This window comes from Protopterus annectens, chromosome 3.part1 (genome assembly GCF_019279795.1).
Source record: "Protopterus annectens isolate FY-2018-M chromosome 3.part1, PAN1.0, whole genome shotgun sequence".
In the NCBI taxonomy this organism is placed as follows: Eukaryota; Metazoa; Chordata; order Ceratodontiformes; family Protopteridae; genus Protopterus; species Protopterus annectens.
In genome coordinates this window covers 1,383,350,936-1,383,366,956 of record NC_056732.1, presented here as the reverse complement: position 1 = coordinate 1,383,366,956, position 16,021 = coordinate 1,383,350,936, and the positions used below count along the sequence as shown (strand labels likewise).

The following is a 16,021-nucleotide window of genomic DNA, read 5'->3' as shown; positions in this document are numbered from 1 at the left end:
GGTAAACCATTCTTCTCAGAAGTCACCGGGGAAGAAAATATCATACGTAGTGGTAATGTGAAAATTAGGTTTCCAGTAACTTATTCTAGTGACATCAGGAGATTCTGTGGGATCTTTGAAAAGTGGAATATTCCGCACTCAGTGCCAGAGTTGCACAATGTTCTAGAGGACAAACCAAATTTTTCTTTTATCAATAAGAAATCTTTAAAATGACAGCTCTGCTATAAATCAAGCACCTCAAAACAGCCTATACCATCACAAAGTATAGGAACATTTCCCTGTAAAAACTGCATAGCCTGCAATTATGTGTATAATAAATCTGTCTTCCAGAACCCTACCTTAACTTTCATCATTGAGATTAGTTTCTATGCAGACTGTAAAACACATAACTTAGTTTATTTTAGCTTCTGCACTAAATGCTTTGCATTTTATATAGGCAAAACCAATAGGTGCCTTAAAGAACGTGTGCTTGAGCACCTGAGGGATATAGATCATAAAAAAGACACTAGTGCTCTGGCCAAACATGTACAAGCAAAAAATTCACAACATGTTTTTAACTTTATGGTGACAGAAATTATTAACAAAAATAATAGGGGAGGGGATATTAAGAATAAAGTGGAAGAGGCAGGACAGAAACGGATTCTGCAATTACAGGCAGATAAGCCCCCGGGGTTAAATAGAGCAGCTTCTTTGAAACCCTTCTTGAAATCAAGACCATTGAAACATTGAATGAAGCAGTTTTTATACTTCTGTTTTTTAACATATGTGTTTTTAACAAAAGGTGTTTTAATATATTTATATTTCTGCTCTTAATGAATTGGTAATGACATCACAGAGTAACAGCTGTTTGATTGGACATGTTTTGATTTAAATTTATTGTCTTGATGTATGTGAATGAGTCTGAAGAAGCAATTAGTTGTTGAATCGCTAAAACGCTTACTCTAGTATTTCTCATTAAAGCTTTATTTTTTTGGAACTTTGAATTTGGAACTTATTCAGCCGTGGTCAGTTTGTTTTACTTTATTTTTGCTACTGCTTTGAGGTGTAAACCAAGCGTTTATCCAGTCTTTGGACCTTTCTTTTTCTATATTCCCTTAAAACAGCCTGCTCAGAAAGAATTATAGTATTATTCAGAAAAGAATGGATTTAAACATAGCATTTGCCTATCTGGTTAGGCTGACAGCCGAGGATTCATCTGTATATAGTCTGCTCACAATCCCTGCGTTTGAGTGTTTTTCATCATAATCTCCTGTTTCCTCTCACATGCCGAAGACATAAGGTAGAATGGTGAGGTTCCAAAACTGCTCCTAGGAAAATGTGCCCTGAGGACTACAGTCCTGTCAAGGAATGACTCTGTATCTTATATCAAATGCATACATCAGTCCACTGGCTCTCTGAATTGGATTAAGTTGACAATGAAAATGAACAGTTCCCTGTTGATACCAAACAAGTCAAAGAACAACTGGTCTACCATACAAACTTTTATTAAAGTCAGAAATACATTAGTCGAAGATGCAGTTTAAAATAAATTAAACTAGTAAAAAAATTACTGTTGTACAGACGCTAACAGTCAACTTCAGGTGGCTAAATTATAAAACTTAAAATCTACAGCACTAGAGGAAAAGGAAATGAAGCATTTAAAGGGCACTACTCAGATGTGAAAGACAAACCACACATAATGGAAAATGTACAAAGTCAATATTCTGTGCATCTAACAAGGCAAGCCACTCCAGCACACTATGCAAGCAGGTAGTTCCAAGTCTTACTCATGGCTCCCTCAGGGGGGCACTACCAACAGGGACTATGTTATGAAGATTTTTTTTCACAGAACTCCACTGCAGAAAATCTCTCTCTCTGGTGTTGCTTCCCAATTCTGCTTCTTCTGGGATCCCAAGAACTCCTCCAAATCTCAAAGTGAAACTGCATTTCTGTACTTGTTCATACATCAATGAGGGGAATATAATGGGTGTCAAATTTAAATACAATGGGCACCAAATCCTATATGATAACGTAATATAAAGGAACAATAGAGGGCAAAGTAGTAATGGCAAAAATAGTACACTTCTTTGGTAAATTAAGCAATCTAATGTCTGAAACATGTTCAGAAGTCCTATTCCTGGTTAAGTATTTCTTCACAAAGAATGCACTGTTCTAGTGCAAACCTATAGAAACTGCATGCAATAAAATGGCAAACAAAGCAGTATTACTAAATATTTGGTGTAGAGACAGCCCTAACTCTAATCCAGACAATCTGGGTTTGATTACTGGCCCTTGGCAACTGTTTGAAATGGTGTGGGACATTAAGCATGCCAACCTTGGGGATGGAGTGTCAGAGCAGGGCATGAGCTGTCACATTCTCTTGGGGGGAGCAGTTGATACAAAGATGACATGAGGGAAAGCGTTTGGCTTAACAAGTCAGTGTAGGCTTGTAGTCTTCACAGTGGGTACACATTGAGAGTGCATTCATATGGGAAGGGGATGTGGGTTGCATATTCCCACCCATGCAGCTGGTGAGGTTAGGGACCTACTCATAAAATCCCCTGAAGGGTGCCTATATGATAGCTTCAGTGGTAGATTCTCACCCATGAGGAATACATGGACCAGCTGAGGTAGGGGGTGGTAGATTGTCAACTGTCAATGGGAAATAAATGAGAAAAACAAAAAACTGTACATAGTATTTTTCTTGTTGTAATTGAACAGGGCACACTGCACAATCACCTACTGAAAATAGAAAGGCTAAGCTAAGATGTTGAACTTGGTTGGCATTACTTAATTAAAACTTACAATTATCACCATACTTCTCATCAGGATAAGCCACACAGACATGCTAGTTTACTACATTCTTACCTCTCCTGGACAAGGCTTCCTAAAATATACATGGTAGTGGTCTGAATAATGCATGATAATCATTCACTGAAACTAAAAGTGGAATTAATGTTCTCCCGGTGCTCTCTCTCTCTCTCTCGTGTCATTTAGTGCTCTGAATAAATCCAACATTTGTTTAAGTAGTGTGGCAAGAGACTTGAAATCAAAACTGTATCAGTTTCTACAACTACTCACCCACTGTGAAGAGTAAAACAATGCTCTAAACTTATGATTACTTGAACACAGTCTTTGAAACGTTAACCACTACAAAATGCACTTTTTTCCTTTGCACTTTCATATTTTGATCTCTATGCAAACAGAAACCTGGAATTCTAAGACTTGAATAAGTACACTGCAGAATTGTGTTCTCTTTCAGTCTTGTCTTGCAACATTAACATTAAGATTATGAAAATATTCATTATCATAATGTAATATCCTGAAAAAATGTCAAGAAACACAATAGTCTAGCCAACTGCGGAAACTTGACATTAAAACACTTCTAGCAGCAGAATAAAAAAAAACTCTACACTTGTAACTGTCAAAATACTGCCCCCTCAAACTAATTCACTGTTCTTTAAATGCCACTTACTATTGTTGGTCAGGAAAGAGTTATGAAAATGAAAGGAAATATTAGAACAATTTGCTTCATCTTAAGACAGCAGCCAAACAAAAACCATGAGCCTCTCTTCAACATATTATACTCCCTTCTCTTATGTAGCATTACTTTTTTTAATACTGTTTCCTTCATGTCATTAGAAATATGAGCATCTTCTATTTCCACAATCATTCTAAAACAGCAGATGTGCCCCCGTTCCGAAACTTGACTGCCTACACTTTCAAACATTAGTCCAACACTTTTAGAAATTTCTTCCACTGCAGCAATACTTAGCCAGCATCTACATCTCCCTCATGTCACTAGGATATAGCCAAACAGCAGACAGAGCCAGTGTCACGAAGTAGGGCTTGCAGAAAGGTTGGCAGTGTAATGAAAAGTGAGGTGTTCACAAAGCTCGCCGGCAGCAAGTTTTAAAATTCATTTAAGTACGCAAATGACCAACACAAACAATGGACTACATGCTTACTTTACCAAAAATAACTTTTCAGTTCTTAGAAAGCTGCATGCTAGCTGTCTTAAGACTTGCTTTTAAATCACATTATAACAATTCTCTATACACATTTCAGGTAAGTTGAAAAATAAATTTAAATTGCCACAGTGGTATCACTTCTGTTTTACCTGCTGCACACTGAAGAGAGACAAAGGAGCTATATCAGCAGTATTGTTGCATACACACATGCTAACAATTTTATTTTGAAATGACAAGTGTCACAAGATGCATTATGAGGTAACTGGTTTAGTGGTGCTTTCTTTGTTCAAGTACACTAGTCTCCTCTACTTCTGTATTTGAAATATAAAGAGACGCAAGTTTATATTTTTTGCTGCAAGCAGTTTGTTACACTCTACAGAGTCTATAATGGGAAGAGACAGATAGTCAGTCTCGCTGCTATCATTTGTGAACACAAAGTGGTATATAACAGGATGAATCTTAACATCATCGTAAGGTCCTTTGAGAAGTAGAAATGAACATTCCATTGGTGAGTTGATCTTGCTTTTCAAGATAAGCTGAAATGAGAGGGTACGTTTGCAGGAAAGGTTAGGGTTGCGTTCCGAATCATTAACTCGTGCCTTCAGAACCCAAGTTTGGTTTAGAACTGTAAATCGAGGTGTTTCATAGTAGAGTCGTGTGATAAAATCATCAGTCCTATAAGGTCGGAACTGCACTTCTGTAAAGGGGGAAAAAAAGGGAAGTCAAAAATAAATTAATTTTACATCACCTACACTGAAATCTTAGTGGCATATCCTGGCATTTTCAGTTTCAAAATTTTCTTTACTGTTTCAATACACATCTTCCAAAGTTTGCTCTTAACCAATACAGCTTACTTAATTCTGCACAATTTGCCACCTGGAGGGAGGTGTGTCTATTGAGTACTGCATTGCTACTCTCAATGGTACAAGTGATCCTTCTACACAACTCACCACACAGCTCCATGTTAACATACAAGAACATGTACAATATACTGAGTGTGTGCTGCCACTACAAGTGGCATGTTTACTGCCTTAGTGTATGCAACTCTCCAAAATCATTTGCTCCAACTGATCAGCTGAGACATTCTTCAAAAAGTACAATAGGCAATTGTCATACTATGGCTTGAAACCTTGGCCTGGACTAGGATAGCAGGTAATTGTACCAGAAATGTTGCTTACTGAGTTAATCCCACTAAGCTAGTATCTTTATTCATGGGAGATGAGAAGCGGTCTAGATACTGAAACAGGGAAATTTGGCCAGGACACCAGGGAATTTCCCCTACTCCTTTTCGATAAGTGTCATGGGATCCTTTACATGCTACCACAAACACAGGCAGATGGGACCTGGATTTAATGTCTCATACAAAGGACAGCACACTCAGGAGTGCAGCACCCCTAATGCTAGACTGCAGTGTCAACAATGGGAAAATTAATCTGATCACCTAGGATGTGAATAGAACCCACAGCCTTCTAATTTTCCTGCACCAAAGGCAAGTGTGCTACTTGTTGAACCACTGATGCTAACAAAAAAAAAAGTTGTGTGACTTACCAATTGGAAGAGTGCTAGCAAACCAGGGAAACTGGGTTCACGTAATATAACCAGAAAAATCAATAATCATGCATGCTTGCTTACATTTTTAACAACTCATATTGCTATTACTGAAACTATAGCAATCTCCAGAATACAGTATGGAATTAGAAATTAACTCAGCTTTTGCTATTTTTATTCATTCTTTTGTTAATGGGGTATGATATAACCAAATATACACACCTTTTAGTCATACCTCAGAAACAAGCAATTTTTTTTAGCATTTGTTTACCAGGGTACAGCACTGATCATTGTGGACTAATGTGATGGCAATAATGTAAACAAATATTTGCTAACAACTCCATATGTTATACAAAAACATAGACTTACTACTAGCAATTAACAATTACATGCTATCTGCTACAGAAGACTACCACATATTTTTAAACATTAAGCCTGGTGGAGGCTCTTACAAGTCTTGAGTACACGTGATTTTAGATATGGGGAACAGATAAATTTAAGCAGTAAATAAACAGAAGAGAAGTCAAAATAGGACAAATGTGATGAAAAACAAAATTCCATCTGGGTTCAAAGATAGTAAAAACTTTGAAGGTTCTGGTTTCCTTAGAGTAACAGGTTAATTAGCAAGGATGAGGGAGGCAGGTAATAAGCAGCACTGTGTTGCACTGATAAGCCAGGTAATCTTTAAACTAGCTATGGTATCTAGAGGGGGAAAGCACAAGGACTATGGCAAGGACTTAAAAGTTAGACAGGAAGAGAAAGAAAGGTTCTGTGAATGTTACTCACCATAACAGATGAAATAAAATGATCACTGCTGCACACTCAAAATCATCATTGCTACAGGAGATCCATAGTCACAAGTTGCAAATGAATTCAGTCCACCAGCATGACCTTTTAGGAGGAGGACATCCAAGCATGCAGTGTAACAATCACATACTCTGTCTTTTAAGGGAATCCTGCTATAGATATCAACTGTACCCCCTACTCTGCTCTTTACTGCCCAAAAATTGGTAAACAAATCAATACCAACAAATGCTCCTGACAAAATTCAAAGCAAAAGATATAAGGTTTGAGTCTCATCAATGGTTATTGGCTAGGCTTAAACTAGCCTTTCAGGGCAATTAACCTATAAAAGGAAACATTTCCAATTGGCTCACAGACAGGACCCTAGAAGTTAGAACTGGGAAGTACACCTCTACAAAGAGGCCAGTCACAAGTGAAGTCCCTCGGGGATTAGTCCTTGGACCGCTCCTTTTTGGCATATACTTCTTAGAAGTCAAGGACAACGTCAGTGGTCTCTGCCTGACTAAATTTGCAGACGATTGCAAATTAGGAGCGGTCACTGAAACTCACACTGACACACATTCTCCAGGAGTGGCTGACACAGAAACTGGTGCTAGAGCCATGGACTAAAACTAAATGCCAAGAAATTCATAACAGTACCCTTTGGGGAGTCAGCCATCCCTAGTTACTATCATATTGACAACACACCCCTTAGAGTTGACCCAGAAGTCAGGGATTTAGGGACACAGGTAGTAATCTAGCCTTTGATCATCGTGTGTCTACAGTGGTGAGGAAATCATTCTATGTTGCATAACTTATAAACAAAGGTATGACATCTCAGTCCAAGGAAGCCATTGTTCCACTGTATTTGGCATTCATCAGAACTATCATAGAGTACAATTCCCCTTTTGTATGTACTAAGCAGGCATACCTAACAACTGGAATGTCCACAAAGGTTCCTCACTAAAAGATTACAGGGCAAGTAATATGCCCTATGCAGACCACCTCAAGGCCCTATCCCTGTATTCTGTCTCCTACAGGCTTTTGAGGGGAGATCTATCCCTAGCATGCAGGGCATTGTCAGACCCCAATCTGATGGACCCCCCTGCATATCCACAAAACAAATATTACCAGAATTACCCGTTCTAAAGACTTGCACCTTGCCTGTGATATAAATAGGACCTGCTGGAGAGATAGGTATGTATCCCAGAGACTACCCTGTCTATGAAACAGGCACCCAATCCAAGTGAAGCAGAGATCCGCCCTAATGCAATTCAAGTGCAACTTGGATAATTGGATGGAAAACTTAAAATTCGTCCCTGGTTTGGCACCTATGTCTCTAATGCAAACAGGTAACCTGTAAATGGTTCATCTCCCAGGCCCATGCTTACACTTATCAAGGGTATCGGAACTTGTCAGATAACTGGGATGCATTGCTAGGCTTACAAAGGCCCTTGTGGTGGTTAGCCTAATAAACACCTATGAAAGGCACTACAAAAGCCTGAGACTATTAACGGAACGCAGGTCAGGATAAATAAATCTTGCAAGAATTTACAAAAATACCTCATATATTAACATAACCAAGCTTCACATATAATAAAACAGACCAAAATCATCTGTACAGCCTGTAATGGAAAAGCATTAATGATATATATAAAAAAAGTTTGACATAACCAATGGAGGATAGAATGATAAAGCCCATATTGCAGCAATGGTCCTATTTCTCAAACATCTCTCATGGTGACTGTACTGAGCTCATCATAAGGATCACTGCTGCAGGAGTGCAATTATACGTTACCCACCTGTCTACTGTTTGAGCTAACTTAATTTTCTCCTTTACTGAATGAACCAGTTTTCCCTGTACCAAGTAATTCATGTAGGTCTCTGCATTGTATATGTAACTGTGATAAATTAGTTGCTAGTACAAGGGTCTAGGGGACTACTAAAGGGGCGGTGAATACCGCACAACATGGCTGGGCTAATATATGCCTTCGGGCAGATAGCCCAGTACCAACCTATGAACCTATGTAACTGTAAATCTGTAGTAATGCCTCCTGTTTTTGCTGCTGTGTGTTAAAGCTTACCTGTATTAGTTTATCATACTAAGAAAATTATTGTAACTTTTTTATTTTCTATTTTGTATTATTTTGCCTTTTTCATATTAATGTATGCACCTTTTCTCCTGGGCCCTCTGTTGAAAAGGTTTTTGCTTTTGCTAATCCGTTCAGATTATTCTAGTAAAGAAATGTAAACAAATCAGTCATTCAGCTCTAAAGAAAACTCTTAAGAGATATCCTCAAAAGATTCAATGATTATTGGGCTAGCTAGTGCTTTGGGTTTAATACTGCTTCAGCAGTTTAAAATCTTTGAGAATTTGGAAGATGGCCATTAAAGCAGTCTTTCAAGAGATTCAAACAATGAGAAAAAACTGACTGTCATCAACCTGTGATAATCAAAAAGGCCACCAGCTTGCACCGTGGCATCAAGGGATAAAGCCCTGACTTTGCCCTGGGTGACCAGAATTCAGTCAGTGGTTTGGGCCTCTGAGTTGCTGGCAGGGGAGGACAGGTGCGCTTGTTCTAGGGTGAGGCACGTGCAGGGACATATGAAGCAGCCCGAACTATGTGAACGATCTGCCAGAGGCTGCAAAGTAAAAAAAAAAAAAAAAAAAAGACTGCTTCCGGAGATGTGGGTGGAGTGGCTTGTTGATGTAAGCTCCTTGCAGAAATGAAGACCAGAATTGCTTCATCCACTCAATGCACATTCCCCAAACATGATGCTATGGGTATGTCCAAGGAGTGGGTCCAATGGGTAAAACTATCCCCAGCAGGAGAATGACAAAGAACCCAGAATGCCCTGACCCTTATAAAAGTAAATCTGGGTGAGGGCAGGAGGGATACTTAGACCTTGTGAATGAGGAGGAGCACCAGGATCTGTTGACAGAAGCAGGAGCAAAAAAAAAAAAAAAAAAAAAAAAAAAAAAAAGAAACAAACTTGTGAAAGATTCATCATTTCAAACATCGGGGTACTTAGTGGAGGAGACAAAGCTTTATCACAACTAAAGAAATCCCAGAGGTGGAAGATTTATGGAAACCTGCTATATTAGTCTAAAATATTCATGAGCAAACTTTGCATAAATGAAAAAAAGTTATGTACTCACCATAATGTTCCATCTGAGTAGTTGTACTTCATTTTTCTTCAACCTGTGGGTATTCGGATCCATATCGGAGCTGAGCCGGCGACTTTACAAGCATCTGCTCCAAGCTTCTCCCCCTTATTCATAATGCACCACCATCTACTGCCTTCCCCTCAGATCGAGTTTGCTGCAAACCAAACTAACTAGCAACTCAAACTAGAAAGAAAAGTACACTTGTGTACACTTACCATAAATGTAGATGTTCGAGTGCATTCACTGTTGCAGTCATTACATTTGGGTAATCTGCTGGCAGGTTGCCCTCAGTTGGCCTGAATAACAAAGTCTTGGGTCCTGCGTTGGTTGCGGTCTCCTCTTCCATGACGTCAGGTCGTCAGGGGTATAAATCATGCAGCCAACGCCATTTTATTCAGTTTTTCTTGCTCCAGATGTCAGCTGCCCCCCAAATGGGGAGCAAAAAAAAAAAAATATATATATATATATATATATATATATATATATATATATAAATAAACAGCAATATATGTAAATGCACTTTTAGCAACATAAACTTTACCTTCATCTAAAAGCAAATACACCACAAAGGCTTTAGAATATAGTGAAGGAAAGAGATGTTACAGAAAAGGGGGATGGGCAGGTGGTTAACCCGGACTGCAAAAGTGAATACACTCGAACATCTACATTTATGGTAAGTGTACACAACTGTACTATGTTGTTCATGTTTCACTGTTGCAGTCATTACATTTGGGTAGAATCCGAAAGTTATGGATGGGAGGATGGAACTAAATAGCATTAGGAGCAGCTATAAGGCCCTGCAGCCCTGGATTTGGAGAAGAGAGGCAAATGATAATGCTTTGTGAAGGTATGAACAGAGCTCCAAATAGTTTCTAGAATGTCTTTGGTTGGAACTCCTCTGAGAAAGGCTGCTGAGGTAGAGGCAGCCCTGGTGGAATGTGACCAGATTCCCTTGGGCACAGGTTTACCATGGTGCAAGTAGCAGAAATGAATGCAGTGGCTTATCCACTTAGAAATAGTCTGCTTTGATATAGCCTTCCCCTCTGATCCTGAAGCAAATGCTACCAGTAGTTGCTCAGACTTTCTTTGAGATTTGGTCCTGTTTAAGTAGAATCTTAGTTGTCTGTGTAGGTCCAGTGAATGCAGAATTCGCTCCCCCTTGTTATGCGGATTTGGGTAAAATGTTGGCAAGTGAATTGTTTGGTTAAGAGCCACACTGGATACCACCTTAGGCATAAAGGAAGGATTGGTCCTGAGGGACACCATGTCCGGGTAAAAAGTAATAAAAGGCTCCACAGCCATGAGAGCCTGTAGTTCTGAAACCCTTCTTGCTGAAGTGATTGCCAAGAGGAAAGCTGTTTTCCAAGATAAAAATTTTATATCCGCAGTAGCTGCTTGTTCAAAAGGAGGCAGGGTGAGTTTTTCCAGCATAAAATTGAGGTCCCATGCAGGAGTTGGTGATCTTCTGGGAGGCCTTAAATTTTTGGCCCCTCTAAGATACTGTTTTAGCAGAGGATAAGAAAAGAGGGGAGGCTCAGTGTTGTAATGAGTCGAGATGGCAGAGGCATGAATTTTTATTGAAGAAAAAGATAGGCACTTGTCAAGCATCTCAGTCAAGTATTGTAAAATCTGAGGGATATTTGGTTTTGCTGTGTCTGTTCCTTGTGCTTGGTTCCAAGCACAGAATCTCTTCCATTTATCAGCATAATATTTTCCAGTACTAGGCCTTCTGGCTTCCAAAATGACATCCATCACAGATTTACTGAGAGGTGTTATTTGAACCTTGCAGCATGGCTGATCATTTATTCAGAGTTTGGAGCTGAATGTGCAGAATTTGAATGATCTGCTGAGACAGTAGATGAGGTATTTGAGGCAAGTACCAAGGAGGGAGTTGAGACATATTCCTTATCAGTGCTGGTGAGGCCAGTCTGGAGCAATAAGGTCATTTTTGGTTTTTCCTGTCTGACCTTTAGTAAGACCATGGAGAGAAGAGGCAGAGGGGGAAAGGCATAGACTGATACGTTTTTCCAACTGAATGATAGGGCGTCCACTTTCCATGCTTGTCTGTGATAAGTCCTTGTGCAGAATTTGCCCAGTTGATAATTTTGGGGAGAGGCAAATAGATCAATGTCTGGGCTCCCCCATTTCTGTGTTACCATGCTGAAGATTTGTGGATCCAGTTTCCACTCATGTGTGTCCATAAAATTTATGCTTAGGTCGTCTGCCAGAGTATTTTGTTTTCCTGGCAGGAATTGAGCTTGAAGATGTACTTGGTAAGTCAAAGCTGTGTTTCACAATGCCATGGCTAGTCTGCAAAGGGGGTAGGAATGTGTACCCCACTGCTTATGTACCACATAACTGTGGTGTTGTCCGTCTTTATCAGTAGTTGTCCTGGATGAAGTAAGTCCTTGAAGCCTGTCAGAGCATTCTGAACAGCTAGCATCTTTTTCTGGTTGATATGCAGATGCATTTGTTTTGGGCTCCATATGCCCTGAATGCATCTCCCCACCAAGTGGGCCCCCCGAGCATAGTCTGATGTGTCTGTAGTTAGGGTTTGGGTGGCAGGGGGTAGAGTGAATGACAGTCCCTTGTTTTGGATACATGTCTCTGCCCACCAAAGAAACTCCTGTTGTAGGCAGGGAATGACAGGAATCATTGTTTCCAGACTGTGACAATTTTGACTTCATAAACTTTTTAGGTACCATTGAAGTTGCCTCATATGCAGTCTTGCATATGGAATTAGTAGAATGCAGGATGCCATGAACCCCAAAGCCTGCAGAATTTGTCTTGCAGACAACTGGGTTTTTGTTGACATCTGTTTGAAGTAAGTTGTCAGTTGCCTTTGTTTGTCTGGCGTAAGTTAAGCCATCTGGGCAGTTGTATTCAAGCTTGCACCCAGGAATGTAATTATTTGAGAGGGTACCAGTTGGGATTTCTTTGTTTGTGTAGCCTAGGCATGTTAGAAGTCTTTTCACAAACACCAGATATTGAAGAAGAATGTCTGTTCTCTGCTTGAATGAGACAGTCGTCCAGGTAAGGATAGATTTGTATGCTTCTTTGTCTGCAAAATGCAATTACTGGTGCCAGGCACTTTGTAAAAACCCTGGGCGCAGTAGATAAGCCAAAGGGCAGTGCAGAGAATTGGTAATGCAAAAAACCTGCCTTGAAGCAGAGGTATCTTCTGCACAATTCCCTTGTTGGGATATGCAGGTATGCCTTATTTAAGTCTAGAATCACTAACCAAGCGTTCCTGGCCAGCATAGGCAGTAGCTGTTGTAAAGTCAGCATTTTGAATTTTGGAATGTCCAGGAACATGTTCAAAAATTGATAAATCCAGTATTGGACGCCAGGCATTGTCTTTTCTGGGTACCAGAAAAAGTCTTGAATAAAAACCTTGTCCTTTTTCCTGTTCTGGTACTGGTTGAATAGCCCCCAAATCCATAAGGGACGTAACTTGTTTCTGAGCCTCTGCCCATTGATTTTGTGGCAGATCTGGCCAACTGTTTGGAATTGGCAAAGTATGGAAATGAAATCTGTACCCCTGGGATACTATGTTTAATACCCACTAATTAACTGCCAATTTTGAGCATGAAGTCCTAATTTTCCCCCCAAGGGGGCTGCCAAAAGATAAGTGCTTGGTGAAGGTAGAGGGAAGTCACTGAGACTGCTTACTGTAGGGTTGTGCTTAGTTTCCTCCAGATTTGGAGGTGGAAGCACCCCATTGCTTTGACCTGTAAGAACCCTGTGATTGGTATCTAGAGCCTTTTGAGTGCCTGGATATGCTTTGAGAGACTCTGTTGGGACACAGGAAAGGACCAATTTTTAGTAGGCCAGTGTCTACTGAACCTGGGTGGCTGCACTTGTAAGAAATCTTTTACAGTTTGCATAGATTTAGCTTTGTCTTCCATTTTCTTTAAAACCTCTTCTGCCTTATTACCATACAGAGTATCATGCTGTAAAGGGGCATCCAACAATTTAGCTTTAACATGATCAGGCAGATTTTGATCCTTGAGCCAGGCATGCCTTCCAATCACAGATCCAGTAACTGCGGCCCTGCAAGAGGCCTCCAAGGAATCAAAACCACATTGCAAAGTATGCTTTCCAACCTGTTCTGCTGCATGCAATAATTCCTGTAATTCTTTATTTTCCACACAGTCAGAAATCAACATCATTTTCTGTTTTAATATATAACATGCTGTTGATATTTAAGCATATGAAACTGGCAGTTTAAGGCCCTAATTGCCAAGGTTGCAGACGTATAAACCTTCTTTCCCCATCTGTCCAGTGCCCTGGAATCTCTGTCAGAGGGGGAAGGATTTTTGGCTGTAGAGGCCTTTACACCTTTGGGACCTGTGAGATAGTCTCAGGATCAGCAGCAGGATTTTTGAATAGAAATTTGTGGGAGTCAGGAACCCTGTAATATCTGTCTGGCTTACTAGGAGCTGGAGGTAGGGAATCAGGAGCCATGTTTGATTCCGAAAACACATCATCAACAATGTCGAATAATGGAGGTATTGCCAAAGGCCTATGCTGAGGAAAAAGAAGGAAATCCCTAAGCCTCTTTTTGATTCAGAAAAATCCTGACTCTCCCAATGAAAATGTTCCCTTAAAGTATGCAAGGTTTCTCCAAAAGAATAATCCTCAGGAGGACATGCAGATGGGATGGATTCTTCTGCATGTGAATCCTCATAGGGTGGAATAGAAAATTCCTGATCAGAAGAGGAATCAGAAGAAATAGAAACCTGATCCTTCATAATCAGTAATCATAATCAGTGTCTTGCCTAGGCCTCTTAGCTGGGGCAGGGGGGGGGGTTGGGAACCCCTGATCAAGGTAATTAAGTCCTCAGCCATTTTGATCATCTGTTTTTTAGGCATAGGGGCCTGAGCATGTGGCTTACGCGTCAGGTTTTTAGACTTTGAATATGTTTTTAATCTTGTTTTTAAAGCTGGCATCGGTTTTAAATAAAAATGTTGAGGCCTGAAAACACCCTCAGAAGCTGGTGCCTGCTCAGCGGCTCCGGACCCATCCAAGGGAGAGACATCCGCGGGTTCAATACTCTAAGAATCTCACGGCATACTGGACTCCGCATGGGTCTCGGTAGAGGCCTGCAACTCAAAAGTAGCAGGTATCAGGGGCTGCAAAAGCGCCTCACTGAGTACTGGCGAACCGACGACTGGCTAGGAGAAGCTTCATCGGTTTTGGACCTAGATGGTCTTCTCTCATTTTCTTTGCGTTTTTTGTGAACTCCGGTAGTCGGATTGCTAACCAACGACATTTCAGAGTAATTAAATATGGATCCAAAATATTTTGAAGCAAAAATATACAGACGCTTAATAGTGCATTGGTTAAATCTATTACAAAACCGACAGCAAGGCGCGTTATGATCTGGGCCTAGGCAAGGAATACAGTACAAATGAAAATCCTTATGAGGTATTTGCTTCCCACAAGTAATGCAATTATTAACTTTTACTGACATCGGTAAGGAGCAAGAAAAAGTTTCCCCAACGGGATACTTGGCTTTAGTTGAAGACTTCGGTTCTGAAACTCGAATGCAAAAATTTCAGGATTCGGCCAACCGGCACTTGCGAACTGCTTCTGCTTCGGGCACCGCGTGGCAAGAAAGACTGAATAAAATGGCGTCGGCTGCAGGTTTTATACCCCTGACGACCTGACGTCATGGAAGAGGAGACAGCAACTGACGCAGGACCCAAGACTTTGTTATTCAAACCGACTGAGGGCAACCTGCCATCAGATTACCCAAATGTAATGACTGCAACAGTGAAACACGAAGAACATCCATAACATGATCATAATATGAGAAGGTTCGGGGGATGGAGGGTGGGATGGTTGAAGAAAAATGAAGTATAACTACTCAGAAGGAACATTATGGTGAGTACACAACTTCTTTATTTGAAGTAATTAACTTAATTTCATCTTCAACCTGTGGGACAGATTCCCCAGCTACTCATGCCCCTGGGAGGCCCTCATGTAAGGATATTCTGAAGCACCACAGAGCCAAAAGATGCTCTCCCTCTAGAGATTAAATCCAACTTATAATGAGAAATTAAGGTGTGTGACTTAGCCCAAGTTGCCGCCGCACAAATGTCATCCAATGACACCCTAGATCAGAAAGCAACAAACAGCCACAGATCTGGTAGAGTGAGCTTTAATCGGACCAGGTGGAGACAATCCTTTGTCTTTGTAAACCTGCAAAATACACAGAGTAATCCAACTAGCTAAAGAAACTTTGGATATGGCCTTACCCAAAAAGGGCTTAGAAAAGGACACAAACAACTGGTCACACTTACGGAAGGGCTTTGTTCTGTGCAAATAAAAACAAAGCTGTCTATGAACATCTAGTAAATGCAGTTTATATTCACCTTTGTTTTGAAAATTTGGTAAGAAAACAGGCAGATTAATTGTTTGATTAACATTTGATTCAGATGCCACTTTTGGTAAGAAAGAAGGGTTTGTGCGGAGAGAAACCCTATCCTTATGGAAGATCAAATAAGGGGGCACAGCAGACAAGGCCTGAAGCTTAGAAACCCTCCTAGCTGAAGTAATAGCCAC

General features: G+C 40.3%; 1 protein-coding gene across 1 annotated transcript in view; it reads right to left on the bottom strand.

Moving 5' to 3' along the window:
• Window positions 1–1,463: 1,463 nt before the first annotated feature.
• CYHR1 (cysteine and histidine rich 1) overlaps window positions 1,464–16,021 on the bottom strand; it is an 892,696-nt gene continuing 878,138 nt past the window's right edge. Inside the window, exon 4 of the mRNA XM_044067419.1 lies at window positions 1,464–4,647. Coding sequence (XP_043923354.1) covers window positions 4,256–4,647 — 392 coding nt within the window. The 3' untranslated portion in view covers window positions 1,464–4,255. The remainder of the gene's footprint in view (window positions 4,648–16,021) is intronic.